Below are 27,727 nucleotides of genomic sequence, written 5' to 3'. Positions count from 1 at the left end.
TCTCTCTGCTTGTCTTCTCCCTACCCAATCTGCTTTGCACAATTTTAAGGGCAATTTTCTGAATCACTCGTTTGATTATGTTATTCCCCACTGTCTATAATATAAAGTACAGAATGCTTAATCTGATACTCAGATCTTCAGCACTCTTACATCACTCTTTTTTATTCAGCTTCTTTTGCCTACTATACCTTTTTCTGTTTGAACTGTTCTGCATGCCTTTACTTAAACAAGCCTTGTGTGTTCCCACCGACCATACTATTCCTGCTGCCTGGAGTGCCTTTTAGTACAATGTAAATTAAAATTCATCCATCCAGCATGCCCACTTCCAACTCCTACTTACTTCACGAAAACCCACTGGCCATGCCATCCACAGAATTACTGTCACCAATTTGGACTCTTGTTACCTGCAGACAGCTTGTCATTGTGATTATTTATATGCCAATTTATACAGGCTAGATAATGGAGAGCGGGAGCAACGTCCCATGTGTTCATATCACCTGCGGTACTCACGTGAAGTTTTTATTGAATGCTTACTAAGTACGTTGATGAATTAATATGTAATGGCATTAATAAGATTACTGTTAACTTTATTCATTTCCTTTCTTTTTGTCTCCTTGTCTCTTTTTATGTCACGTATCTTTCTCTTTCTTGCTCAATACCCCTCTTTTTCCCTTTTCTCTGCTCCTTTCCTGTCTCCTCTTTTTATCCATTTTCCTTCTCTGTCCTTTCCCCAGGGGAGATGGAAGAACTGGAAGCTCTCTGGCTCACTGGCATTTGTCACAATGAGAAGAATGAGGTCATGAGCAGCCAGCTGGACATTGACAACATGGCAGGGGTCTTCTACATGTTGGGGGCGGCCATGGCTCTCAGCCTCATCACCTTCATCTGCGAACACCTTTTCTATTGGCAGTTCCGACATTGCTTTATGGGTGTCTGTTCTGGCAAGCCTGGCATGGTCTTCTCCATCAGCAGAGTAAGTGTTTTGATTTAAATGCCTAAAGCTTGTTAGGGACAGCTTAGCCTAGCACTTTGCAAAGCAGAGAGAACCAAGAGGACACTATCTCCACCCCCATGTTGCTCAAGCAAGAAACCACATCATGTATGTTTTCTCAGGAGTTTGTGTGATATGATTGCAAGTGGCTCAGAAAAGTGGGTGATACTAGATTTCCTTCAAGAAACAGCTTTCTGTGTGGGATTTGGGCAGTTGGTTCTCTGTAAGAACTGACAGATCTGTCAAAATGGAAAATTTGGCTTTTTACCAAATGTCTTTCATCACCATTAGTTGGTTCTGTATAAATTGTATTAACTATCTAATCCTTTAAAAATGTACATTTCTATTTAAATAATCATATGTAACATATCTCTCTTATTTTAACATACAAAGGTATATTATTAGTTGTTTCACTCTATGTTTTAGCCATGTGTTGGTTATGGAGAGTTGAAGAGCTTAACAGAACCTTTAGAAATAAGCTCTGACTCATAAGAAATTTACATTCCAGAAACTTCCCTAGTTGGAGCAAGAGTAAAACTCTTAGGTCATTCTTTATTTAGGTCTCCTCTTCATTCCTAGTCTAAAATGAGACACTAGGAAGACAGTTTTATGTATGAACAGGTCACAGGGAGAAGTTTTTTTAAAAAGTGAGCTTCTTTTGGTTTTGTTAATAAAGTGGAGAGACTAATTCATGAGAGGTGAACTCAAATGTCCTTTTAGAATGAAGGTCTAGGTTCCAGATATGGCCAACCAACTTTGACTCAAATGGACTTTTGTATTAATGAGAAAATTGATTTCTCGTTAAATTATTTCATCTTTTCATCATTTTCCTATAGTATTTTACTGATAGAGAACAATTTCTCCGTGTCCTTTCTGGCTGTGAGTTAATTCAGGCCATCAGGTGAGCTCAGAACAGGAGGCTGGAACTTGGGGTGGTGATGATCCCTAAGCCATGTTGCTTCCTTGGTAGCCCTTCCCTAAGATCTCAGATAGGGGAACACCAGAAGCCATGGGAGCTGGTGATGTGTAATAAAAACCCCATTTATAATCCTTTGACACGATCAATGCCTCTATAGAGGAAAAAAGGCTTGGAATTTTCTCTTGAGCTTAATCAGGAAGGGTTAGAAGAACTGGGAAAGTGGAATAACCTTACCTTGAAGATCTTCCATCTTGCTGATGCCCTGTGAGACAATGAGACTTACCTTGTCTAAACCTTTCTTCTTTCCCATTTCGCTACGATTCTTCTAACCCTCTCCCCTCTCATTCCCATCCACGGAGACAACTTCCCTTTGCAAATTAGTCCCATTTGTTATAATGACACAATTCAAACAACCTCTTTTCATATGCTTTCCCTAGCCAGGGGGAAAAGTTCCAAGTTTGTCCACCTTTCCAGGCAGGGAACAAGATGTGAGAAGGAGGTTGGCTTGACTTTAGAATCAAACATACTGAGCCCTCCAGGAACCCAGCCCACTGCCTCTCCTGCACGGTGTCCTTCAAAGCCCTGTACAAAGAGCTGTACACAGGGAGCTCTTGATCAATACTAATTTGTTAAGATGTTAATTATTGATGATAATATTAAGTGAGTGAGAAAGTATAAGAAGGAAAACAGGAGCTAAAGAGAGAATAAATGAGAGAATTCAACAAGGGAGTTATTTATTCCTATTTAGTACTGGCTGTTTTTCCCAATTCTTCCCTCCCACAGTGTAGAACACAGCAGGAGAAAAATCCTTCTTTGACCCCAGGGCTTGCTAATTCTCTCTTTCTGTGAATTTTGTTCATGCTTGGCTCAAGAAGAGAATTGCTCAGCTGTTATTTGGTGACCAAAATTCTAAACCTGCTTAAAATTTGTCAGAGCTAGAAAAGGGTGACAGTTGTAAGCTACTGAGCTCCCCTGTGCTTTACTGTCAGCCAGGTGTGGCCCAGCCACAGCAGAGCAACCTCAGTGTCCATAGAACATGGCCGTTTATTTCCAGGAGGCTGATGATATTTTTTGCTGTGGGTTGATATCATGGCCTCATTTTTAAGATGTGAAAATCTAGGCATAGAAAACCACGGTAAGTCAACAGTGAAGCTGAGGCAAAAATGCCATATCTTATGATTCCAGTCCCTTTGCTCAAGTTACTGGGTGGGGCCATGCCCCCCCCTCTGATGGCCAGGTCACTGACCTCAGCTCACCACATGACAGTCACCAAATTTAGGGGTATAAATTAGGCAAACTTCTAGCCACATCTAATAGTATATTAGACTATTCGCTTCATGCTTTCCCTTTTTCTTATCCAGTTGGAGCAATTATTGGTGGGAGAGTGTTTTTTGTGGTCATTTCTAGCCTCTCTGGAGATCTAACCTGTCCCTCCATTCTTGCTTCAGGGTATCTACAGCTGCATCCATGGGGTGGCGATCGAGGAGCGCCAGTCTGTAATGAACTCCCCCACCGCAACCATGAACAACACACACTCCAACATCCTGCGCCTGCTGCGCACGGCCAAGAACATGGCTAACCTGTCTGGTGTGAATGGCTCACCGCAGAGCGCCCTGGACTTCATCCGACGGGAGTCATCCGTCTATGACATCTCAGAGCACCGCCGCAGCTTCACGCATTCTGACTGCAAATCCTACAACAACCCGCCCTGTGAGGAGAACCTCTTCAGTGACTACATCAGTGAGGTAGAGAGAACGTTCGGGAACCTGCAGCTGAAGGACAGCAACGTGTACCAAGATCACTACCACCATCACCACCGGCCCCATAGTATTGGCAGTGCCAGCTCCATCGATGGGCTCTACGACTGTGACAACCCACCCTTCACCACCCAGTCCAGGTCCATCAGCAAGAAGCCCCTGGACATCGGCCTCCCCTCCTCCAAGCACAGCCAGCTCAGTGACCTGTACGGCAAATTCTCCTTCAAGAGCGACCGCTACAGTGGCCACGACGACTTGATCCGCTCCGATGTCTCTGACATCTCAACCCACACCGTCACCTATGGGAACATCGAGGGCAATGCCGCCAAGAGGCGTAAGCAGCAATATAAGGACAGCCTGAAGAAGCGGCCTGCCTCGGCCAAGTCCCGCAGAGAGTTTGACGAGATCGAGCTGGCCTACCGTCGCCGACCGCCCCGCTCCCCTGACCACAAGCGCTACTTCAGGGACAAGGAAGGGCTACGGGACTTCTACCTGGACCAGTTCCGAACAAAGGAGAATTCACCCCACTGGGAGCACGTGGACCTGACCGACATCTACAAGGAGCGGAGTGATGACTTTAAGCGCGACTCCGTCAGTGGAGGAGGGCCCTGTACCAACAGGTCTCACATCAAGCACGGGACGGGCGACAAACACGGCGTGGTCAGCGGGGTACCTGCACCTTGGGAGAAGAACCTGACCAACGTGGAGTGGGAGGACCGGTCCGGGGGCAACTTCTGCCGCAGCTGTCCCTCCAAGCTGCACAACTACTCCACGACGGTGACGGGTCAGAACTCGGGCAGGCAGGCGTGCATCCGGTGTGAGGCTTGCAAGAAAGCAGGCAACCTGTATGACATCAGCGAGGACAACTCCCTGCAGGAACTGGACCAGCCGGCTGCCCCAGTGGCGGTGACGTCAAACGCCTCCACCACTAAGTACCCTCAGAGCCCGACTAATTCCAAGGCCCAGAAGAAGACCCGGAACAAACTGCGCCGGCAGCACTCCTACGACACCTTCGTGGACCTGCAGAAGGAAGAAGCCGCCCTGGCCCCGCGCAGCGTAAGCCTGAAAGACAAGGGCCGATTCATGGATGGGAGCCCCTACGCCCACATGTTTGAGATGTCAGCTGGCGAGAGCACCTTTGCCAACAACAAGTCCTCAGTGCCCACTGCCGGACATCACCACCACAACAACCCCGGCGGCGGCTACATGCTCAGCAAGTCGCTCTACCCTGACCGGGTCACGCAAAACCCTTTCATCCCCACTTTTGGGGACGACCAGTGCTTGCTCCATGGCAGCAAATCCTACTTCTTCAGGCAGCCCACGGTGGCGGGGGCGTCGAAAGCCAGGCCGGACTTCCGGGCCCTTGTCACCAACAAGCCGGTGGTCTCGGCCCTTCATGGGGCCGTGCCAGCCCGTTTCCAGAAGGACATCTGTATAGGGAACCAGTCCAACCCCTGTGTGCCTAACAACAAAAACCCCAGGGCTTTCAATGGCTCCAGCAATGGGCATGTTTATGAGAAACTTTCTAGTATTGAGTCTGATGTCTGAGTGAGGGAACAGAGAGGTTAAGGTGGGTACGGGAGGGTAAGGCTGTGGGTCGTGTGATGCGCATGTCACGGAGGGTGACGGGGGTGAACTTGGTTCCCATTTGCTCCTTTCTTGTTGTTTTAATTTATTTATGGGATCCTGGAGTTCTGGTTCCTACTGAGGGCAACCCTGGTGACCAGCACCATCTCTCCTCCTTTTCACAGTTCTCTCCTTCTTCCCCCCGCTGCTTCAGCCATTCCTGTTCCCATGAGATGATGCCATGGGCCCTCTCAGCAGGGGAGGGTAGAGCGGAGAAAGGAAGGGCTGCATGCGGGCTTCCTCCTGGTGTGGAAGAGCTCCTTGATATCCTCTTTGAGTGAAGCTGGGAGAACCAAAAAGAGGCTATGTGAGCACAAAGGTAGCTTTTCCCAAACTGATCTTTTCATTTAGGTGAGGAAGCAAAAGCATCTATGTGAGACCATTTAGCACACTGCTTGTGAAAGGAAAGAGGCTCTGGCTAAATTCATGCTGCTTAGATGACATCTGTCTAGGAATCATGTGCCAAGCAGAGGTTGGGAGGCCATTTGTGTTTATATATAAGCCAAAAAATGCTTGCTTCAACCCCATGAGACTCGATAGTGGTGGTGAACAGAACAAAAGGTCATTGGTGGCAGAGTGGATTCTTGAACAAACTGGAAAGTACGTTATGATAGTGTCCCACGGTGCCTTGGGGACAAGAGCAGGTGGATTGTGCATGCATGTGTGTTCATGCACACTTGCACCCACGTGTAGTCAGGTGCCTCAAGAGAAGGCAACCTTGACTCTTTCTATTGTTTCTTTCAATATCCCCAAGCAGTGTGATTGTTTGGCTTATATACAGACAGAGATGGCCATGTGTTACCTGAATTTTGGCTGTGTCTCCCTTCATCCTTCTTGAATAAGGAGAATGAAAATTCTTGATAAAGAAGATTCTGTGGTCTAAACAAAAAAAGGTGGTGAGCAATCCTGCAAGAGCAAGGTACATAAACAAGTCCTCAGTGGTTGGCAATTGTTTCAACCAGTTTGAACCAAGAACTTTCCAGGAAGGCTAAAGGGAAACAGAATTTTCACAGCCATGATTCTTTTGCCCACACTTGGGAGCAAAAGATTCTACAAAGCTCTTTTGAGCATTTAGACTCTCCACTGGCCAAGGTTTGGGGAAGAACGAAGCCACCTTTGAAGAAGTAAGGAGTCGTGTATGGTAGGGTAAGTGAGAGAGGGGGATGTTTCCAATGCTTTGATCCCTTCTTACTTAACCTGAAGCTAGAAGAGCAGGCTTCTTCCCCCCAAAACTGATTACAACTGCTACAGAGCAGACAGTTAAGAGAAGTGAGCTTGACATTTAAGAGAAATGAGCTGCACTCCATGAGTGCAGCTCTGGAGGTACGAAAAGAGGGGAAGAGACTTGGAAATGGGAGACGGGGGCAGAGGGGAACCCTCCACCACCTCTTTGGGCCTGGCTCCCTGGGAATGTGACTTGAGCCCAGAGTGAACACTCTTGGTAGAAGCCCTTCTACCTTCCTGCAACACCTTGTTTCCCTCTCAGATTGTACCATTGAGGAATAAAAAAAGATATACATGTATAAAACTCCGGGGATGAGGGTACCGGCAGAACTGATGCTCCCTTCACTTAACATTGGAAAATTGAGAAGGGAAATGAATATGTGTCACTGCCGGTCCTGAAACTTGCGGTAGGGCTATTCTATGGGTCAGTTCCACTGTCCTGCCATCCTCCCCTACACAGGGTGGCATCCAGAGAGCCCCGGGTCTGTGTGGAAGCTTGACTGCAGGATTGCCATGTTGCACACAGGACACATAAACCAGAAAGGTGCTCATCCTCCTCTGGAAGGAAGCTGCCATGTCTCTTCAAGTCACTCCCTCCAGGGCTGATCTTCGCCCGTTTGCCCTCACTCGTGACCCTTCCTCATCCCGCCCTTGACTGCTGTCCCCAACCCTCCTCCTTGATTTTTACCTCAGTATCTTTCATTTTAAAGCCAACTGAAGGCCTTGTAAAGCTTTGTTTTCTTTCTAAAATGAACATGGGGGCAAGGGGCTGAACCTCTCACAGATTTGGAGAGAGGAGCACGGAGTGCTTTACCTTAGATAACAGGAAAGACTGAGAGAGGACAGAGGGCGTGAGGCACCTCCAGGAGGAAGAAGGCGAAGGGCCACGTAAACACTGCTTCACCCTGATTCTGTCCAGGGGTCAGGGACTCACCCCCTCATCTTCCTCTTACCTCACCCCTTTCAAACAAAAAAACCAAACCAACTAACCTAGCGAACAGCAATCTAGAACCAAGGGAGCTCTTTCAGTCTCCGCTGGCAACAGAAATCAAGATGGTGTTTATTTCATATGTAAATATTTTGTTTTCTAATTAATTTTGTATAGATAAAGTGTTCTCTTGTGAGTATTCAGGGTGTTGGGCTGGAGGGAGTGGGGTGGGGATGGGAATGAGAGGGAAAAAGTGTTTTGTTATGGGTTTTCATTTTCCATTGGGGGAATTGTTTTGTATGGCTTTTGCTTCAGGGTGTCTGGAAAAAGTGAATGCCCATGGAGGCCACTATGGTGAAAAAGCCAGGGGAAAGTAATTGTGTCCATCCCCCCCCAGAAAACCAGTCTTCTTACTGGTTTGTGAGAAATGTTCATGCACTTTGGCCAGGGTTTTACATAGGGTTCAGTTTGGCTCTAAGCAAACCCCAGGTCTGACTCCTATCTTCTAGGTAGACCCTAGGTTACCACATTCCACACAAAGACAGGCTGGTGGCACCATATTTCCTCTGTCAGTACCTAGGGTAGGAAAGATTCCCAAAAGGGCTTAAACAGAATTAAGGTCAAATTAACTTCCCATTCTTGGCGTGACTGAAAGGTTTCAGGAAGCTCAATCCTGAGAAATCTCCCAGCGGCCTCCTCTGATGCTGAAACAATCATCTCAGTCATCTGAGTCTTCTTTAGGACCTGGGCGCTGACTCACTCCCTACCCCATCTCCACCCTCAGAAATCAGCCTGGCAAACACACGTGGAAAAATCTCCACTAACTCTACTTTTTGAAGCATGTGATATCTGGTCACAGAGAGGTAGTGCTGGATATGTGTCTTACAAAGTTGCATGCTTTTCTAGAAAAGATGATGGGATCCACTAAAAACTCAGTGGTGAGATGATTCCCTTAGCAAGACTGCTGAAGTTAGGTTTAGACGTGGGAGGGTGGGTATGTGAGCAATGGTGCCAATAGCGGCTCTTTATTTGCCTTGTCCTCATTACTGCCATCAGGAAGGTGCTACTGGCCTCGAGCCAGGTGTTCATAATCTGGCCTTGGGTTAACCAGACAAATAGAACTTCTTTTCCTAGACTGTTGGCTTTGTGGAGGTTGGCAGCCTCTATCACAGGATAAAATTTCCAAATCCATTTACCCAGTATATTCACGACATTTTTTCCTATCCTCCCATCATAAAAGCTGTTAGCTGGATAATTTTATTTTTCTAAACTTATTTGGCCCCAATTGGTTGCTTTTCTTCAACTGGATATTTGCATTGGGACTAAGTTACTCATGGTCTGCTTAAGAAAACTTAAAGAAAGGAAGGCTGGGCATTGTTAAAATCTAGATGTTACTTAATTCCAGAATAACAAGCAAGTAAAATGCATGAGGAAGAATTCAGCTATAAGCCCAATCTATATCACAGATGGGTATGAAACAACACCCAATCCATCCAAAACTGTGAGATTCCTCAGATACCCTCAGGAGCACCTAATATTCCCATGTTCTTCAGAATCCATGCTTTCTCTCTTTGTACCCTCTATCATTCCCTTCCATTGCAGAAGTGGTTGGTGAGTGTGGTCCTGTATGAACTCCTTTCAGTGGCAATGCTTAAATCTCAGCATTTCCACTGACAATAATCTGACCCTTGAATTTGCCTGAGTCGAGACTTTGCACACCCTTCAAAGTGATGCATGTACAGTGGACTTTGTTATTTCAAAATCTGTCACTGTTTATCCTCAGCCAGAACTTGGGAAACATCCTTCATGTATTTCCCTGCACTGGCCACAGCCATGTTGTGATTGAGGGGAAAATCCCAAATGATTCCATTAAATGTTGCTGGTGTCAGTAGTGCCAAAAACGCATGTATGACATGATACAGTAGGAGTTGTCTATACAGTTAAGTGACTATCACCCACCCGGTCTTCCGTGGCCATCAGGAGTTGCCCAAGGGAGAATTCTCTGCAGAGTGCTGGTCACCTGCACATGTCACTAAGAACTAGGTTTCTTTGGTTCTTTTTTTTTTTTTTTTTTGGTCGGTTTTTAGTTAGTTAGTTCAAGATTTAGAGACAGAATAACCAGATTGTTTGGGCAATAAGCTTTTGGAAAAACTATTCCAGAACTCACTTTATTCTTTCAATCATCATCTCTCTAAAAAGGCCCTGTCATTGCTTGACACCCTGTGAATGTCTGTTTTTGTATGTTAGGAATGATTCAGATGTGTGCATAAATGATGTCACTGCAGTGATATTGATGAATGCATTCAGCATTTCCAGGGACTGTGGCCATACCTTATGTGCTCTCTGAGCCCAAAGCCATATAGGAAATACATGCTCAGTAGGCTGCTACACACTACAGCAGAGCTTTTGCTTTCTTCACTTGGGTGTCAGAGACTTTTCCTCCTGTTTAAGGAGCTCTTCATGGAGGAGAAGCAGCTGAAAAGTGAATAGTCACACTGGGATGGGTCTGGCCTTATGTATGCTATGTGGTCCATGGTGTGTTGAAGGTCCTGAAAAGGTCTTTTTCATTTCCCACCCCACTGCAACTACCGCCTTCCCACACAGATTTGTTGCTTTAGCACTGAGCTGAGCTGTCTGTCATTCGAATGAAAGTAATCCCAGGAAAGGTGACATATTAAGCCATATTAGGGATGTATACATTTAATCACCTAATTTACATTAGGAATCTCACTTCTTTTCCTGGGAATAAGTTATGATACAAGAGAAGAGGAAGGGAGCAGAGAGCACTGAGAGCAATAGAGTAGGGAACAAGGATACAGGTTCTAGATGGCAAAGACATTTAAACCATATTTTGGCCTCCACCTGCTTTTATTTAAGCCTCATGTGACACCTAAATAGGACTCCTGGTTAGGAATTATTTTCAATACACAATCATATGAGTGTATAATTTATGAATTTCTAAATTCAGTATCTTGTAGGGCAGGTTGAGAACTATGATTCTTTCCATAGAAAATAGAAGAGTGATGCTTCTCCTCCATTATATGTTACTGAGTAGGCAGCTAGAAAAATCAAATTGAATTAATGATACAATAAAATTTACTGTCATTGTCTGGTTTCTGTCCCAGTTTAATTAATCTTCCAATTAGCTGAGTTGGTCTATATCCTATAATTTCCACCTCCATAGGGGGTGCCCTGTTATCTGGTAAAAGAGCCACTTATGACCTCAGGTGCTACTTAACCTGGGGGGCAATTGTTTCTTAGGCCTAGCAGATGTTTGGGATGACACTAAAATGGCAGATTAGTCAGTCGGAGCATGTCTAATATTGATCTGAATCTAGCATTCTATTCTAGTTTGGGGGGTGGGGTTGCAGTATTGTATAAAATCATAGGATATCTGAGAACATCCCACCCTCAACTCATTCCAACCACATTGATTCAGTCACACAGTGGCCCTGTGAGCTCTATGACTTAGAAGAGATAGCCTATCTATTCCCATGACAAAGGCCCTCACCCAAAACCTTAAATTGAAAGCCAGTGCTGCTACTTTCATGCCTTGGAGAGAACTGTGAAGTTTAGGGCTTCTCATTTACAATATTGAAGCAAGAAAAAAGAATTTTGTTCAGAGTAATGGGTTAGAATAGCAGTACTGGGAATAAGTAGGGAAAGTTAGAAATCTTCCACATTTCTCTCTACATCTCTCAAGAGCTCCGTACAGTGAGTTTCTGGAGCTGCTTCATGCTTTGAATATAATTGCTGGGGTGATTATGTGGTTAAGGGCTCCTGAAAGAACTGAAGGTGAAAAGCAGAGTAGATGAGTAGAATTCCTCAGAGCCTTGGCACTCTGGTGTGTAGAATCTGTGTTTTGGAGAAGGTGAAAGAACTCAGTGCAAGAATTAAGGTACAATTAAAAAGCACAACACTAAGCCCAATTTAAACTGTTATTTTAAAGATTAGGTTTCCACACTTTAAACCTGAACTCTTTTATCGGTAATTATTTTAATGTTGTGATTTAGGGGGTGGAGCAGATTCTAGTACTATGCAGGAGAAAAAAATAAAAGCTCTCTGGTTAAATATGTGAGTTTAATTAAACCAACGTCTATTGTGCACGTACTATGTCCCTAGGCTAGTTCTGTGAATGATATAAAAGGTTTCAAAATGGAGTATATTGTACTCACGTAGAATATATGAAAGCATAAGTATAAAATATGTAAATGTATGTATAAATAGGTATGCATACATTTGTATGATTATACATGCAAGTTTAATATTTTCTGGTTTCAGGGTAGGAGTCAAAGATATCCATTATGCTATTTGAAAAAACATAGCAGAGATTCAGCTTCCCATGTCATGGCCAGGCCTGGACTTATTCTTTTGAAATTATTACACCTCCCAGAGCTAAAACTCTGGGATTTCCTCTCTAACCACAACCTTGCCTTTTCTATATCTTCCTTCCTTCAAGACCCCTCTGTTGTTCTGGTCCATAAATCCATCAGGCCTCATTGAATTCCCTCTTTGGTCTAACCCTGTATTTACCCACATTAGCAATATTCTCACTGGCAATTCCTTTTTCCTCTTGCCATCTCACTACACCAACCATGCTTAGCTAACTGCATCCCATCCCCTTGTCATTCATTGCATCCCCAAGAAGAGCAAGTCTTAAACCTATGTGAAGAGCACAAATTCAATCAATTTAACCTCACCTGAAGCCTACTCACTTGGACTTTTTAATTTCTCCAATGTTGACTCAGTGTCACATTCTGTGCTTGATAAATTTGTTTTATTTTCCTTTCATGTTCATGTCCTGTCTTTCAACAGGCAATCTTTCCTACTGTGTTCACAAGAAAATCTGATTATTGAATCCTCACATATGCTGTCCTCTCTGCCTGTAGATTTCTCTTGTCTTTCACACATCTTTTCCATCCTTTCTCCCAACCAAGTGCTCCTCTTCCCTATGCTCTGACCTCTTCTGAGGTGCTCTCCAGCCAATTGTATTTCTCTCTTTTGCATCTTTAATTCCTTCCACACATCTACCTGCAACTATCTCAAAAACACCCGTCCTACAACTATCTCTAAAGACAAATCTCTCAATCCAATTTGACTCTTGGATTTCTGTCCTATCGCTATCTTTTCACTTCCCAACTTCTCAAAAGGGTAGTCTTTCTTTCTCCACTTCCTCACCTTATGCTCATGGCTTCATCAATGGGCTACACCCTACCACTCTTCTGAAACTACTCTCAGGCAACGTTCCAATGAAGTTCTTGTTACAAAAGTCAATAGCCTTTTTTCTTTACTTACCCTGCTCTTCAACCTCATTGACAATTACCATTGGGAGGCAATACATTCTGGTTTTAATCTTAGTTCTCTGGTCCTCTAACCTCATTGGTTCCTGCTCTTCCTCTTATCTCCTTAGCATTGACTTGCCATGGTATATCTGAGCTTGACCCTCTTCTCCTTATCTTAATGCTTCTGTAGCAATCTTTCTGTCTTCTATGATTTCAATAACTCTTTGAATGAAGATGAATCCCAAATCTTCACTTTTAGCCCCTACCTTTTGCTTTTCCTTCATACACATACTTCCAGTCACCTTCTGAACACTCAACTTCATCTTGACTCAAATATCCAAAACCATTGCTGCAAACCAACATAATCAGCAAGTTCCTCCTTTTGCTTAATGGTATCACCATGTCTTCCATCACCGAACTCAAGCTTTTCAGGCACTTTTGCCTCCTCCATTTTCTTCATCCTGCATATCTAAAGATTTGAAAAGCCTACTAATTCTTCCCCCTAAGGTTTCCAGTCTTTCCTTTTCATTCAGACCCTTCCTTCTAGTCTGGATTATTTCAGCGTCTTTTAGCATTGTTCCAATATTTTTTATTTGAATCTACTCTTGTCAGTACTCACTTCCTAAATATAAATCAGATGTCATTCTTCAGATCAAGAAACAACCTTCAGTGGGCTTCACTTGCCGTAGTCTGCCAGCAATAATTTCTTGTTACTTGACTATGTGTGTGTCCCATAATCCAGACAAGCTGAATAACATTTGTTCACCTTTCCCTACCAGCTTGTTTTCCCACTTGTGTCTTCCCTTAAACTGTTCCCTTTGTCCAAAATACTCTCCTTCCTATCTCCCATCTCACTCCCTTCTTGAATAATATCCATTCCCTCTATATAAGTCTTCAAAGACCAGAACAACTTCTTTATCTTCCATTCAGAAAATAATTTTAGGCATTTTATGAATGCCCATAACACTTTCGTTGTGTCTCCCTAGTGGCAGCTATCATGGGCCATCTTATTTCATAGGTATTTGGTTATACATCTCATCTCTCCTGCTACAGCATAAGCTCCCTGTGTTCAGGGCCATGTATTTTTAAATCTTTTTATCTCCTGTAGCACTAAACAGAGTGCCTTGTATATGAAAGGCATTAGTAAATATTTGATATTATTATAAATTATAATTGAGAAGGAGTCACTTTATTTTGCCCATTTGTATCTGCAGTAGCACCTAAGGATGAATCCCCCCAGTTTCTCTATATATATCTGCACACACAATCACATGTATATACTACATGTATACAGTTCATTATTTCAAATGGAATCTGGATGTTTCTAAGTGCTTTGTCCTTTTTCTAAGTGCTTTGTCCTTTGAAGTTGTTTTGGACTGTTTTATGGTTAGGAAAGTGTACTTGGAACACTACCTGTGTTCAAGTAAGTGACAGAGGGAGAAACTATGAAGGATATTGATCAAATTTTAGGTATCAACTTTTCAGATGCTTTGGGTAGAGCTTGTATCCAGACACTTTACTACCAAGATTGAGTCTCTAATAACCTGATCCATGCTGGGACTGATCTGTGATCCAATATTTAGCTTCTTTTTTAACACTTGCAACACCAAAAGAACCTTGTCACAGTTCTGGCTCACTAATCACACAGCCTTGTAGACCCCAGGTGGTGGTCCAACAGGACCACTGTATTTCACTACACGCTACTTCCACATTTGTGGCCTTGGGGGAACTGTCTGTGCTGGTCACCACCTTGTCTTTATATTTCATTTCTTTCCTGAGTTCTTTGGCTTCTCACCCTTTCTGAGGCTTTGTCTACAGGATCACTTCTCCAAAAGGGAGGATAAGAGTTGAGGTAATTGAGCACTTTACCTCTTATCTGTATATTTACAATGAAAGTAAGTTAGGATTTGAATGAGCTGGCTCAGAGAGAATGCTAGTCTCTAAACTACTCCTTTCTCTGTAAATATAAAGGGATTCATTACCTCAGGGGGAGACAACATCACTTCTGACCTTATGGCCCTCCCTTATCCTCTGGTCCCTGTATTCTTGAAGCCCTGTTAACCCTTCCTCCTCCTCTCTTGCCTCTACTTAGCAATCGATCATTCTTTCTAGCCAGTGTCAGTCTCTGTCCCTCTGAAGAAACTCTTGGAGCTCGTACTGTCCTTTCACTTCAGCTGCTCTGGTAACCGATAATGTTTCCGTTCCTTCTCCTGGCCAGCCTTCTCTGTAAATCTCATTATGCCATTGGCTATGAATTATTCCCCTTTGGGAGGCATCTTCTGCCACTGTGTGCTAATTTAAAGCATACTATAGAGAACTGAACTCAAATAAGTTACAGGCAGTGACAAGTCTCTTTTTTTAAAAAAAGCGAAGAAAGTCCACTCTTCATTGAGACAGGAGTGGGTAGGACAATTATTATTGGCAAGGTAGGGCAAAACTTGTGACAACTTGGGAGATACCTAGTGAAAATTAAAATATAAGTCTAGAGAGATAATTTTGCTCTTCAAAAGTCCTATTGGGTCTAGATAGCCTTGCTCCTGAAAATGAGAATAGTTAATATTTTAGAGAAAAACCCATTTCATTATACTATGAGACTTTTTTTTTTAGCTGATGAAACAAATCGTCTGGTAAACAGCTGGTGGGAGGGTAGGAAGATAGCCATCCTCATGAAGGACGTTCATGAATCTCATTTGGGCCAATAAATGGACCAAAATTCTAGGCATTTTAGCCATGAACTGTTCATGTCAATTATTTTGCCTACAAATACCCATAAAAGGAAAGGGAGGATATGAGGAAGGAAAAGAACAGGAAGTCTACACTGGAGCTTCCTTTTGTGTCACCAATAAAGCCAGAAGCTGACATGTGAGGCACATGGTTCCCCCTTGGTTACTGGCTTCAATGATAGCTTTGGAAAGTAGGGAACCTTGAAAGAGCAAGGACCAAAGCTGAGATGAGTGAGGAACCTGAATGCAACCTTATATGTGAAGTCCTGATATCCACAAGGAACCTGGCCCCATGTCATTCCTGCCCAGGTCCTTCAGATTACAGCACCCAAGGAGCCCTTGATCATCACCCTGGGCAGAGGGAGTGACTTATCACACCACCCTTACCCACAGAATTTAGGCCACCAGGCTGTGACTCCATCTGTCCCCCTTGCAGTAAGAGATTCATAGTCTCTGAAATCTGACAGGAGAACAGCGTCAGGGGAAGAGGCCACAGGAATGCGAATTTGTTGAGCTGCCTGCTCCTCTAGGATAAGTATATTACCTGTTTCCAGAGGGGATTGTTTTGTTTTTCGAAATGAAACAAAACATGCCTGCCTAAAACTTCAGCCCTATTCAGAACAGTCTTGCAGTTAACTGTCATTGTCACATTTTAATTGTAATTGATTTTCTTTTGAAATCAATGGCTATTTTAATGCTCCCTTTGACCATGACATAAGAACCCTCTGCAAACCAGAGACCTGGCCATTAGGTTGCCTCTGGCTGAGTTATACTCTCAGTAGTTTATACTTTGCTCTCAGATATTCACCCTAACAGCACAACTACACAGAATTTGATCTCTTTGCCATGAGCATTCTGATGCCTATGTACCTCCCTAATGCACACACACAATCTTAACAAATAGATCCAAATTTCCTATGTCAATCATGTTATGGTAGATGAAAGTGTTCATTTAGAATGGGATAAAGAGACATATCATAATTTATGCAGCCAGTGTTTTCTCTTTGCTCTACCTGGCTTGTGGATCATGGATCCCTCAAGGTTTGACAGAAATATTCAGCCTTCATGTGAAGGCAGCATGTTCTTTGTGATGGAACAACCTAGTTATTGTCTTCATTTTCCCATTTTACCCTGTGGAATCCATGTGGCCTTCTAAGGTCCTGTTGATGGACTGGTACTAAGAGGATGGAGAAGCAGAAGCCAGTCCCCCTGAGAACAGACAGTCCTGTTGCTTAGATACATACATATTCGCACATGTGCCCACATCTCTTCTTGGAAACATCATGAGCAGAGGTGGAGAGGTCTGTTCTCAATGGGAGGAATAAGGATAAGAGAATTCCTTGAGAATCCCTATTCTCAAGGAATAGGGATAAATGCCTTCACGGATTCAATAATTTATCTGTTCTCTCTCTCCCAGGGTCAGGAACAAGAAAAATATCAAGGTTTCACATAGGCAGGAAGCAAGGAGGATAGTGAAGCATCCAGGTGGAACTCTTACTGAGAAAAACATGAAGTAGTAAAATCACCCTTTCTTTGATATAAATGCATTTGGAAGTCAATGAGGGCACTTACAGCTGTGTTTCCCTTCACTAACTTTTCATCTCTTGCATTCTTTACTTCTCTTTCTCAATTTATTCATCTTGAGGTATACTTATCCTGAGTTGACTCTGAGCAGCCCATCCTCAAAACACAAACAATGTTAGGATGAGAAGTTGAGTGAGCACAGAGCTCGAACACGTGCATGGTACTTAATGTTTCCAAACCCGAGCCCAATCAGTCTAGCACAGTCAATCCCACTGCATTTTAATGACTAGGATGGGGCCTGCTGTACATAGCTGGACATCTTGGATTACAGAAAAGAGGCTTTATGTGAAGGCAGCATTTTCTTTGTGGTAGAGCAACATAGTTATCCTGCTAACTGTCCTATTTGACCTGGTGGAATCCATAAGGTCCTGTTGATGGGTTGGTTCTAAGAGGATGGAGAAGCAGAAGTCATTCTACTGAGAACAGACAGTCCTGTTGCTTAGATACATACATATTCTTTATGACAGGATTCCTCCTGAGACTCTTGCACACCTTCAGTGATCAGCGCATTCACTTTGGTTATTTCTTGGTAACAGGCACGAGAAATGGGTCACATAGAAATCTGAAGAGTCATTTCTTGAGCATTTTTAGCTTATTCCCATGTAAAGAGGCACTGAGCTCCTGCAGTTCTAGCCTGCCTCTGCTCCCCTCCTTGGGGAATGGTGGAGTTTCTAGGATAACCAGCAACCCATTAGGCTCCACCACACTTAGCCTATGGTACATTCTGAGTAAATCACAGTAGTTGGTATGTGAATACAGGAGAATTTACCATAACCACTTCTCCAAATAACCTCCTTTGACTTGGAAATAAGATCATCTTTCCATTTTACAGATGAGAAGTCAAAGCACAAAATTGGATAATTAGCCAAAAGTAAGATTATACAGAAAATTCTTGACAGAACCAAAACTTGGCTGAACCAAAACTTGTCCAAATTTCTAACTCTCAGTCTAGCTCAGCGAGTAATGCTGCCTGAATTGTCTGCCCCCACTGTAGGTTTTCAGCATCTAGCAGTGGAGAAAAGTCACGAAATCTAGGCAGCTGATGTAGCCAAATCTTATCTATGAAATTTCCCTTTGTAGACACACACACACACTCCACATACATCTACAGAGACAAGTCAAAAAGAGCAAGAAGAAAGCAAAAATTTGAAAATCAGAAAGGTTAGAGAGGTTTCCACGGTGAAGAAAACTTGGTCAAATAAAAATGTTTTTGAATTCTATAGGGTAAGATATTGTGAATAATTTTTTATTATTAAAATTTTTTTTAGGTAGCATGTAATCCACATAAATAAAAAGCTCAAGAATAAACTGGGACAGAGGATTTCTTCCAGAGTGCTACATGGCAAAAGAGCCTTCAGGAACGTGTGCAGGGGAGTCATGATACTCCGAAGGTGTCAGTAGTTTTGGTCAGCCCACAGTGAGCAGGGCAGCCTCAAGGGAGAGCCCCTTACATCTTTTTCTGGGCACCTCTGTCTAATTAAGTTCAAACATACAAGCCTGATTCTAGGATTAAGGCATAAGTTAGTTCTGAACAGAAAAATATAAGGCAGTTCACATACACAATGAATTCTTGAAGAAAGAACCTATAGCCCCCAGACCAATAATAAATAATTACTGCCTGCCAAAATCCTGAAGAAAGGGAAGCATGGGGGCTCCAAAATTAATAGTCTCCTGAGAATACTTATGAGACCTTGATTTTGTCACAAGGTTGCAATGGTGTATTATTTATTAAGCACCCGCAGATCAGAGAATCTTGCAACAACCTTCTCTTACAACCCACCTGTTCACTTATGAATGATATCAAGCTCAGGATATAATCCATCTTTCCAAAGATTTTAGTATCTTTAGTTTGGGCTGCAGAAGAAATTTTGGCTCACAGCATTATGCTTATACCAAAAACAGTGAAAGAGCTCTAGTGTCCTGCTTAATGTAGAGTAACTTTTTTTTTTTTTACCAGTCCTTCCTAGCCCTAGAGGGAAGATAGGAGAGGAGGTAGGAAGATGGAAAAGTCCTAAGATGAATGAGTGAGGAGTCTTCTATACCATCAACTTCAGAGTGTACTGATCCCCCGAGCCTGGTTCAGGAGGCTGGTTTCAGATGATCAGAGGAAACGGAGGAGGTAGCTTTTATTCCCATGCATGAAGATGGGGGGAGGAGGTGGGCACTAGACTAATTTTTTAAGCTAAAAAAAAATCAAGCCTATTACAAATCTCATTTTTCCCTTGTCCTTTTGCCTCCCAATAATTCACATAAAATCGTGTTATCATAGTAAGCTAAGAGAGAGGGGCAGTAGCTATTTCTACCTTGACTCCGTGGTGACTTCATCTTTTTCACGAGTGTCATTACAGATACCTGGATCATGATGATCCTGAAAAACGGGTCACAGGGCCAACAGCTGATGAGTATTTGGAGCATCTTATTCCCCTAAGATGACCACTCCCTGTCTTCTGCTACACCTATATTCATCAGGGGGAGGTGGGAAAATAGCAGGATTCTTGGGGACTCTGAGGGCATGAATGGAGAATTATTTGATTGAAACCACAGAGCTCTTGTACTTAGTATTAAATATTAAAATAGAAATGAAAAGTTCAGCTTTTCTGAGCTGTACCATAGTGGCCAATGGAGGAAGTCTTACAAAGAAAATCTATATCTGCACAAGACTGAAGCCACTAAACCGAGTATACACAACATAAAGATATCTTCCTATTTCAAGTATCCCTTAGGGGGCATGGGTGCTTAGCTATCCTATGAAAGACAGAGAAGATAAGCTCAATTTTAGAGCCCAGAGCTTGCTCCTGAACAGCAAGATCCACATGAACTTAAACTCTTTCCCACTGAGCCTAGGGGTGGAATGTAATTCCTCTGATGGTTTTGATTTATTTCCAAGCTAGACTTCTCTATTTGATCATTGGCACCTTGGCAGCTCACACATCTCCGTGGTCTCTTCTGTAGCTTTCAGAAAGAAAAAAAAAAAAAAAATATATATATATATATATATATATACACACACACACACACACACACACACACATACATACATACATATACATAACCCTGTTTGGGTAAGGCCTATTGACAGAAGCCAGATATCTGGGTGGAAGTTAGAAGATGGGAAAGGAATTCTTATCTCAGAGTTTCAACACTGCGACAATGTGGAGAGAAGTCTCCTGGGAAAATGCAGATGCCCAATAACTTCCAAACGAATCAGGGAAGTTGGAGTATTTTTGAGATTTACAGTGTCTTTACTTCAGTAAAACAAGCCATAGCAACATTATGCTCTGCAGAGTCTTCTGTTCACCTTTGGATGGACAAGAGCTGCTTCTCCTAGGGAGACAAATAAGACCAAGAACAAAACTCCCATCTCCTAGGCCAATTATTGTTTTCTCCTTTCCTTTCTTTTTTATTCTCTTTGTTACATAATGGTGAAATCTACCTGGCCATTGCCAGTCAAACATTCTAATTGCTAAATATCATATAGAAATTCATGAAAAAAGAGTAGAATCAGCAGATTTCATTTAATCCCAAGGGTCTTTGCAGTTTTCATCCTCTCCCTCAAAGTTATCTCTTCTTTGAGACACATGATCACCCCTTTCCTCTTCTGGGTGGCCATGATTCCAAAATGAATTTCAGTGGTTGGTGCTTCACAAAAGGAAAGACAGCTATAATATAAAATAGACCAAAATACTTATATTTTTAGCCACTGCAAAGTGGGTTTTATCTTTGAGAACCTTCCAAGCTCCTTACTTGGAAACCCTTCCTCACCTCCCAGCCTCCTGGCAGCTCTCCTGGTTCCCCTTCATGTTTTTGGCTCCCCTCCCCGACTTTCCTTTCCTATGAAAATGGGATATATCCCTTAAACTGTATTCTTATCTAAACTATCAGACTGTTAAAAGAAACCCTTGACAGTAATTTTTCATGGTTTTCTCATCATTTTTTAACTTAGGAAGTTGGAGAAAGAATGACAAGCAGGCAAATGAGGTCTTGTTCTGAGTGCTTCAACTCAAGATCAAGTGCTGGGATAGTGAGTGCCTCTTAGTGGAGAGGGATGTGCTCTGGAATATTAAGCCACCTCTGAGCATGTGTCCTGGTGCTTTGGTCGAGATGCCTGTTGTGTATGTGGAGGTATTTTGTGGCTTTTCTTGTTCTCTCTTTTTAAATTTATTTCAAGGCACAAGCCCTTTGTGATGGAGGATGTCTAGCTTGAACATGCTGGTAATGTGACACTATCCTCAGCTCCCCTTGGCCCTGGGTTCATAGGAGGCAAGTGTTTCTAAATTTCTCACCCAGTGAGTTGTTGCATGTTATTTTTAACCATTAATATTGTGTGTCTATTGGAATGAGAAACAGAAGGTTGAATGGGAAATAGATTCAGTGACAAGCACACAAAAAGCTTGGTTCTGAAAAATGTTCTTCACTGAGTTGAAAAAAAAATAATCTAGAAACAAAGAAGAGGGAAATTGGGGTAGAATGGTTTGGTGGTGAAGAGACGATGACACCCACATCCAGATGCTCTGGTGTATTCCCTCAGAGATTTGTCATTCCCTGTGAGCTCTGGCAGAAGGAGAGGCTGTGCTGCCATTGATGGCTCAGAAATGGTGACAGGCTGGCTTTAGAAAGAGATGTAGGCTTTCTTCCAGACAGACATTGATAAGCATTGTAGCTCGCTTCTTCAAAACCTTGTCTACAAACCTTTAGGGCAGCCCCTCTCCAATGATTTCCATTCTCCAGTCAAGAAGATTCTGAGTGGAAGAGCCTTGTGTGCATTGTGATTACATTGACTTAAATTGGGAAGCCAAGGGGCACTGAGAACTGAATATATCAGGGGAATGGAGTCAGCTGAACCTTTTTTTTTTCAATATTGGAATGATTTTGGATCACAAAGTTAGGTCACCTCTGAGAGAGAAAATCTGTTAAATAAAATTATATCTTCCCATCTCCAGTGAAATCACTAGGTTGTTAATGTGATTACTGTTTACTTCAGGAAGAAAATTGCTAGATTCGATTACAAATAGGCATTTTACAGATTGATTTAATCCTGAGTCTTACACATATTAACATGGAATTTACTGACTCAGACATGATCTTCTAAGCTATAAAATATTACTGGCGGGTAGTAGATCATATGTTCTAAGCAAACCAGGAAAGCTAAAACGTTAAGTAATCCTCCCAAATATTCAGCGTCTGTGTATTTCACTATAGCTGAAGGGGATTTGGGAGTTAGGCCGCAGGGGAGAGGAGGGACAAAGTGCCATATATTGATGAAACTCAGAGTAACTTTTTTCTTACCTATTAAAAATAATAATTAACCCAAGGACAATTCTCAAACCAGAAAAATCATGAAAAGTGAGCTCTGCACTTGCCATTGGTTAAAATTTATAAACACTTAGAATAAATATCCAGGTTTTGGGGGAGAAGTTGTTTCTTTGCTTGCATTGTTTTGTTTACTGGAGCTCTTATTTTGGGGATATTTGGTCTGTGGCTTCAGAGCATGTTTTGGATAAATGACTTATCCATGTTGATATTTATTGAGTGGAAACCCATGCCAGGCTGTTCTAGGTGCTGGAATATAAGAACGAACCACACAAAGTCCATACCCTCTTGAAGTTTGTATGTTGATGAGAAGAAATGGACAAAAAAGCAAATCAATAGATCTCATGTCAGATAGTGCAAAGTGTCATGCAGAAAAATGAGGCAGATTAAGGGGGATAGATGATAGGATGGGTGTGGGGTTGCTACTTTTGAGTAAGCAAAGATGACATTTAAGTAAAGGTTTAGAGGAAATGAGGGAGTGAGACTTGGGGCTTTCTATGCAAAGGCAAAGAGAAAGCAATTGCAAAGGCCCTGCTGTCAAACCAAATGTTTGGCAAACTTGAGGAAGAGCCGAGAGGCCAATGAGGCAGAAGGTGAGTATGAGAGGTGAGGTCAGAGAGGGGGCAATAATGCAAGTCAGGTAGGGCCTTGTAGGACACTGTCAGGATTTGGCTTTTACCAAGAGCAAGATGAGAAGTTGCTAGAAGGTTCTGAGCATAGAGTGATATGCTCTGACTTCAGTTGAAGAGGAAGCTTTGGGACTGCTGTGTTGAGAGTATACTGTGAGAGGGCAGACAATGGAAGTGGCTGAAAGACCGGTTAGGAAGCTCTTGCAATAATCCTGGTAAGAGATCATAGTTGCTTGGGCCATGATGTTAGCAGGGGAGGTGATAAGAAGCAGTTGGATTCCAGAAATGTTTTAAAGAATCGATATCACACAGTTTGCTGATGAATTAGACATTGAATAAGAGAAAGAAAAATCTTAAGAATAACCTTAGAATGTTTGGCCTGAGCTATTGAAAGTTTGGAGTTGCCATTAGTGTAAGACAGGAATCCTGCAGGTGAGGCTGACTGGGAAGGAAAGCCTTATAGTTTAAGGTGTCTACAGATGTTGCAAGTAGAAATGATGATTAGGCAATTAGATATATGGACCTGGAGTTCAGGGAAAATGTATAGCCTGAAGATACATATTTAAAATTTGTATGCGTTTGGTTGGTATTTGAAGCCATGATACTGAAACTAGAGAATGAGTAGCGACAGAAGAGAATTCTCTAGACTGAGGCCCAGGGTGGAGGATTGTTCAAAGCTCCAGGAGATGAGAAGGGACCAGCAATGGGAGGAGTGGTTAATGGGTAAAGCAAGTACTATTATTGAATAGGATAAGACTATCTGGAAACATGGAGGTCATCCCATTGATGACCTGGAAGAGAGCTGTTTCAGTGGACTGGTGGGGGCAAAAGCATGATGGGATGGATTCAAGAAAGAGGGGAAGGAGAGGAGGTAGAGACAACAGGAATAGGCAATGCTTTAGGAGTTTGGCTGTAAAGAGGACATGGAAATAGCAGATCATAGAGAATGTGACGCCCAGGGAGGGACTTCTTTTTTTAAGATGGGAAAAATAACAGCCCATTTTATGTTGACAAGACTAATCCAGGAGAAAGGAAAAATTGATGATGCCTAGGGAGAGAGGACAATTGCTGGAGTAATGTCTTTGATGAAGTGAGAGGGCATGGGATTCAATACATACATAGAGGGACTGGCTTCAGGGGACTAACCAGGTTTGTTTGTATTAATAGCAGGGAGATAGTGCATTTGGGCACAGATGCAAGTGGGCTGGTAAATGGGATAATGGGAGTATGCTTTTTCTGATTGATTTTTAGTAAACTATGAAAGGAGTTCATCAGTTAAGAGTGAGTATAGGGGAAGAGTATTGGAGGTTTTGGAAGGAAGAAAGCATGAATGAGTCATATAGCCATCCGGCAGGAAGAGTGAGAACAAAAATGTCGGAGACACCAAAAATATAGGAGACATGCTAGGGGGCACAAAGGAATTATTTGAGTTCTTATGATCATGAGTTTAAAGAAATTTGTTTTCTTCAGTCACCTTCAGCTGCTTAAACAGGGTGGCAAGTCAGATTGGAACAGGGTTGGGGTATAACCAGGTGAATATAATGAAAGCAAGAGATGTGGAGTCAAGGGCAACTGCAGTGCGTTAACTATAATGTTTGGTCATGGAATCTAAGCTGGGTGTAGAGGAAAGTGAGGATTTTTAGGGAAGGAGGAACAATGAAGCATATTAGAGGCAGAGGATTGAGATTCAAGCTGGGATCACTCAATTAGTGAGTCAGAAGCAATAACCTAGAAATTAGGAGGTGGGTTGGAGAGGTGGATGCTTGAGGTTATGGAGGGCTTGCAGTTATTGGTGGTTTGGGGGTCTGTTGTTGGGGTGGTGGGCTGAGATAAGATAGAGGAAAAGGTTATAGAAGGAGCAGGGGTCAAGGAACTGAGAGGCCAAGATATGGGAATTATATAGATATTGAAGTCAACAAAATGTTGACTTCCATATGATAGGAATATAAATTATGACAGGAATGAGGGAGAGTGATTCGAGAACATTTCAATCATTGCATCAAGTAAGGGGTGCAGCTAGCCTAGTCTGATATGCATCAAAGCTGGATTTTATTGTTGTTGCATGGTATTTTTTTTAAAAAGGAGGGAGGATGGTCTGGAATGGCAATGAGGGGCAAGAAGGGCATCTCCACCTCCAGGCCCCAGGGCATGAGGAAGGTGCAAGTGGAAATGCTCACCACCTGGGAGTGATTCAGGGTCCTCAAAGAGGAGCCAGGTTTCTGTAAGAGCAAGAGGAAAGGAATTGCCAGGGTTGTGGCTGGTGATGAACCACTGATTCTTAGGCAGGATTTGGGAGTTGGTAAAGGAAGGGAAATGAGCTGAGATGGGAGATGTGCATGGGTATCTGGGGATGAAAGTCCAAGTGATAAGAGGGACTGGGGGTCTTGGGCTTCTCGTGGTGATTGCCCTAAGCGAGGCTGTGGGCATTTGGGGTTGGCCCTAATGGTCTCTATGTCAGATTGAGGTGGTGATGCTGCAAGTGCCCGGGGCAGGGACTTGATGGCAGCACATGGAACTCTGGTACCTCTTCCTCAGTCCTGATATTTGCTTTTTTAACTTCTACTAAAAACCCCACTGCTAATTGTGATAGGCCACAACATGTTTTTATAGATGTCAACAAATGTTATCCTGGATTGAGACCACATTTTGACTATTTATCCTGGAAAGTACACATTTTCACAGGAAATCTTGTCCTTTCTAAAGTTCCCAACTAAGCTAGTCTCGTTGTGGGGGGGGGGGTCATAATTATTTGTTCTTACTTACCTTACCCCTTGTTCATCTTTAAAAAAAAAATCAAATAAAAAGGATTGGAAAGCAACTTTGCTTCTGCCCAATTCTGCTAAATGAAAGTTTTCTCTGACAGATCATTTTGATTTTGTATTTTCTTCTGTGACAGAAACAGTGGGACAGGAGCATGGAAATGAATGAAAGTCTTTAAAAGCCTTGAGAGAGAGTTTTCAAGGATCAGGAGAGGGCTTAGAAAGAAAAGGACTCTGAGTGGGGCTGCATGAAAAGGGGGTAAGTGAGGACTCTTGGGGAGGGTCTGAAAAAAACAAGTAGTTTGGCAAGGAGAGCAGAAAAATAAAATTCCACTGTGTAGGCATTTGGGGATTTAGCAAGATCAACCTAGAGTCTGCCCCCAGAGACACTGCACATTATTTCTGACACAGAGGATGCACTAATTCTATTTCCTGTGCCACCTGAAAAAATCATAATTTGAGAAGAGAAACTGTTAGGCCATTTCTAGTGAACTATTTTTCCAAACCCTCACGGAACCCTGAACAGGGTGTGAATGAGATCACAACTACCGCTGCTGCTGGTTCAGCCTCTCTGTCCACTAATAAAGGCAAACCCTTCAGCATGGTCATATCCTGCCAGCCATTTTCCCCCAAAAGATTAAATTATGTTCATCTTGGTTCATCTAACGCCACATCTTGAGTTCTTAAGGTATCACAGCCAACTCAGTCATACCTTACTTTATGCACTGAGTATGCATTGAACTCTATTTAGGAAGGAAGAGGGAAGCAAAGGAAGCCAAGGATGGTTTTGTCATGACCTCTCTTTGCTTTCTGACCTCCCGGAATCCACTCTTTGGAAGATGCGCAGAAAACAATGTGACTTCCATTTACCCTGCCTCAGATCTCCCCTCCTTCAGGCTGGCTCCCACCCCTGGTTCATGGGGTAAATTGGGTACGCCTATTTGTTAAAGGAATTTGTGGGAAGTGAGGGGCAAAATTGTTGGAGCAGAGGGAATAGATTTATCGGAGCTTTGTTACCCAGTGACTATCCCAGCATTAATACTTCAGAGTAGTCCTGACGCTTGTGGAAACATTTCAAGGGAGCTAGAGGCAATGTTACAGTGGAGATCAGAGAAGGGATGGGGCAGTGAGCTCTTGTCCCTAGGGGAAATCTCTTTTCCTCCATGTGACAGGAGCCAGTGCTCCAACAGCATCAGAATTACACTTAGCCACAATGACTGATGCGTGTGTGTGCCTGTGCACATGTGTGTGAGCATGCGTGAGTGCACGTGTGTAAGGGGGTGATGATGGAAACATGATATGCATCCACTGTGGGGTTGCGTTGCAAATTCACAGCTGCACCCCTCCCAAAGTCACATGGCAGAGGGGAAATTGTCATAGCTTTCCCTTGTGATGTCCTCTCCAGGGAGCACCGACGACTCAGGCTTGCCTCAGCTCTGCGAGGCCCAGACTCCACACTCCTCCCTGGGGCCAGCTCTCCTTCCTCTTGACTCTCAGATCCCCAGCCCATCCACCTCCAAGTTCTTTTTTTGTTTATTTGTTTTGCTTCTGTTTTCTGTAAATATCTATTTCTTATTTTGGACATGCAGGGATCAATTGAGATTCTGGAGTGGGGGGAGGGGCGGATGACTGGGTCTTTTTATTTTTTCCTTTCTCTCTTGGATTTTGGTGTTTGAACTTGAAAAAAATAATTACAAGTATATATATAAGCAAATGACTTACCTTTAAACAAAAGAAATAAGTTGATTTCATTCTTTTGATTTATCTTGTTTCTCATTGGGGTCGGGTGGGGGTGGGGGGTCTTTTGGGTGGAGGGCTTTTTTGTGAGCTGTATAGATTTCCAGTTTGGACTTGTTCAAATGATGCAGGAACAAAAATTAAAACGAATTAAAAAAAAGACAACATAAAAAAACAAGAAAAACTTTGTGATGTATAAAATCTGTAAATAGTCAAAGATTCTTTCTCTTTTCTAATGGCAAATTATTTCTGTCACTT

The 27,727-nt window shown here is 42.8% G+C and overlaps 1 protein-coding gene across 3 annotated transcripts in view; it reads left to right on the top strand.

Annotated features, from left to right (window-relative positions):
• GRIN2B (glutamate ionotropic receptor NMDA type subunit 2B) overlaps positions 1 to 25,277 on the top strand; it is a 439,528-nt gene extending 414,251 nt beyond the window's left edge. For all 3 annotated transcript variants that reach the window (XM_016922999.4, XM_528744.7, XM_016923000.4), the window contains 2 exons: positions 735 to 973; positions 3,359 to 25,277. In XM_016922999.4, the coding sequence (XP_016778488.1) occupies positions 735 to 973; positions 3,359 to 5,215 (2,096 nt within the window). In that variant the 3' untranslated portion in view covers positions 5,216 to 25,277. The remainder of the gene's footprint in view (positions 1 to 734; positions 974 to 3,358) is intronic.
• The last annotated feature ends 2,450 nt before the right edge of the window (positions 25,278 to 27,727 follow it).

The sequence above is a fragment of the Pan troglodytes genome, chromosome 10, assembly GCF_028858775.2.
Source record: "Pan troglodytes isolate AG18354 chromosome 10, NHGRI_mPanTro3-v2.0_pri, whole genome shotgun sequence".
NCBI classification, from domain to species: domain Eukaryota; kingdom Metazoa; phylum Chordata; class Mammalia; order Primates; family Hominidae; genus Pan; species Pan troglodytes.
This window is presented reverse-complemented; position numbering and strand designations above follow the sequence as displayed.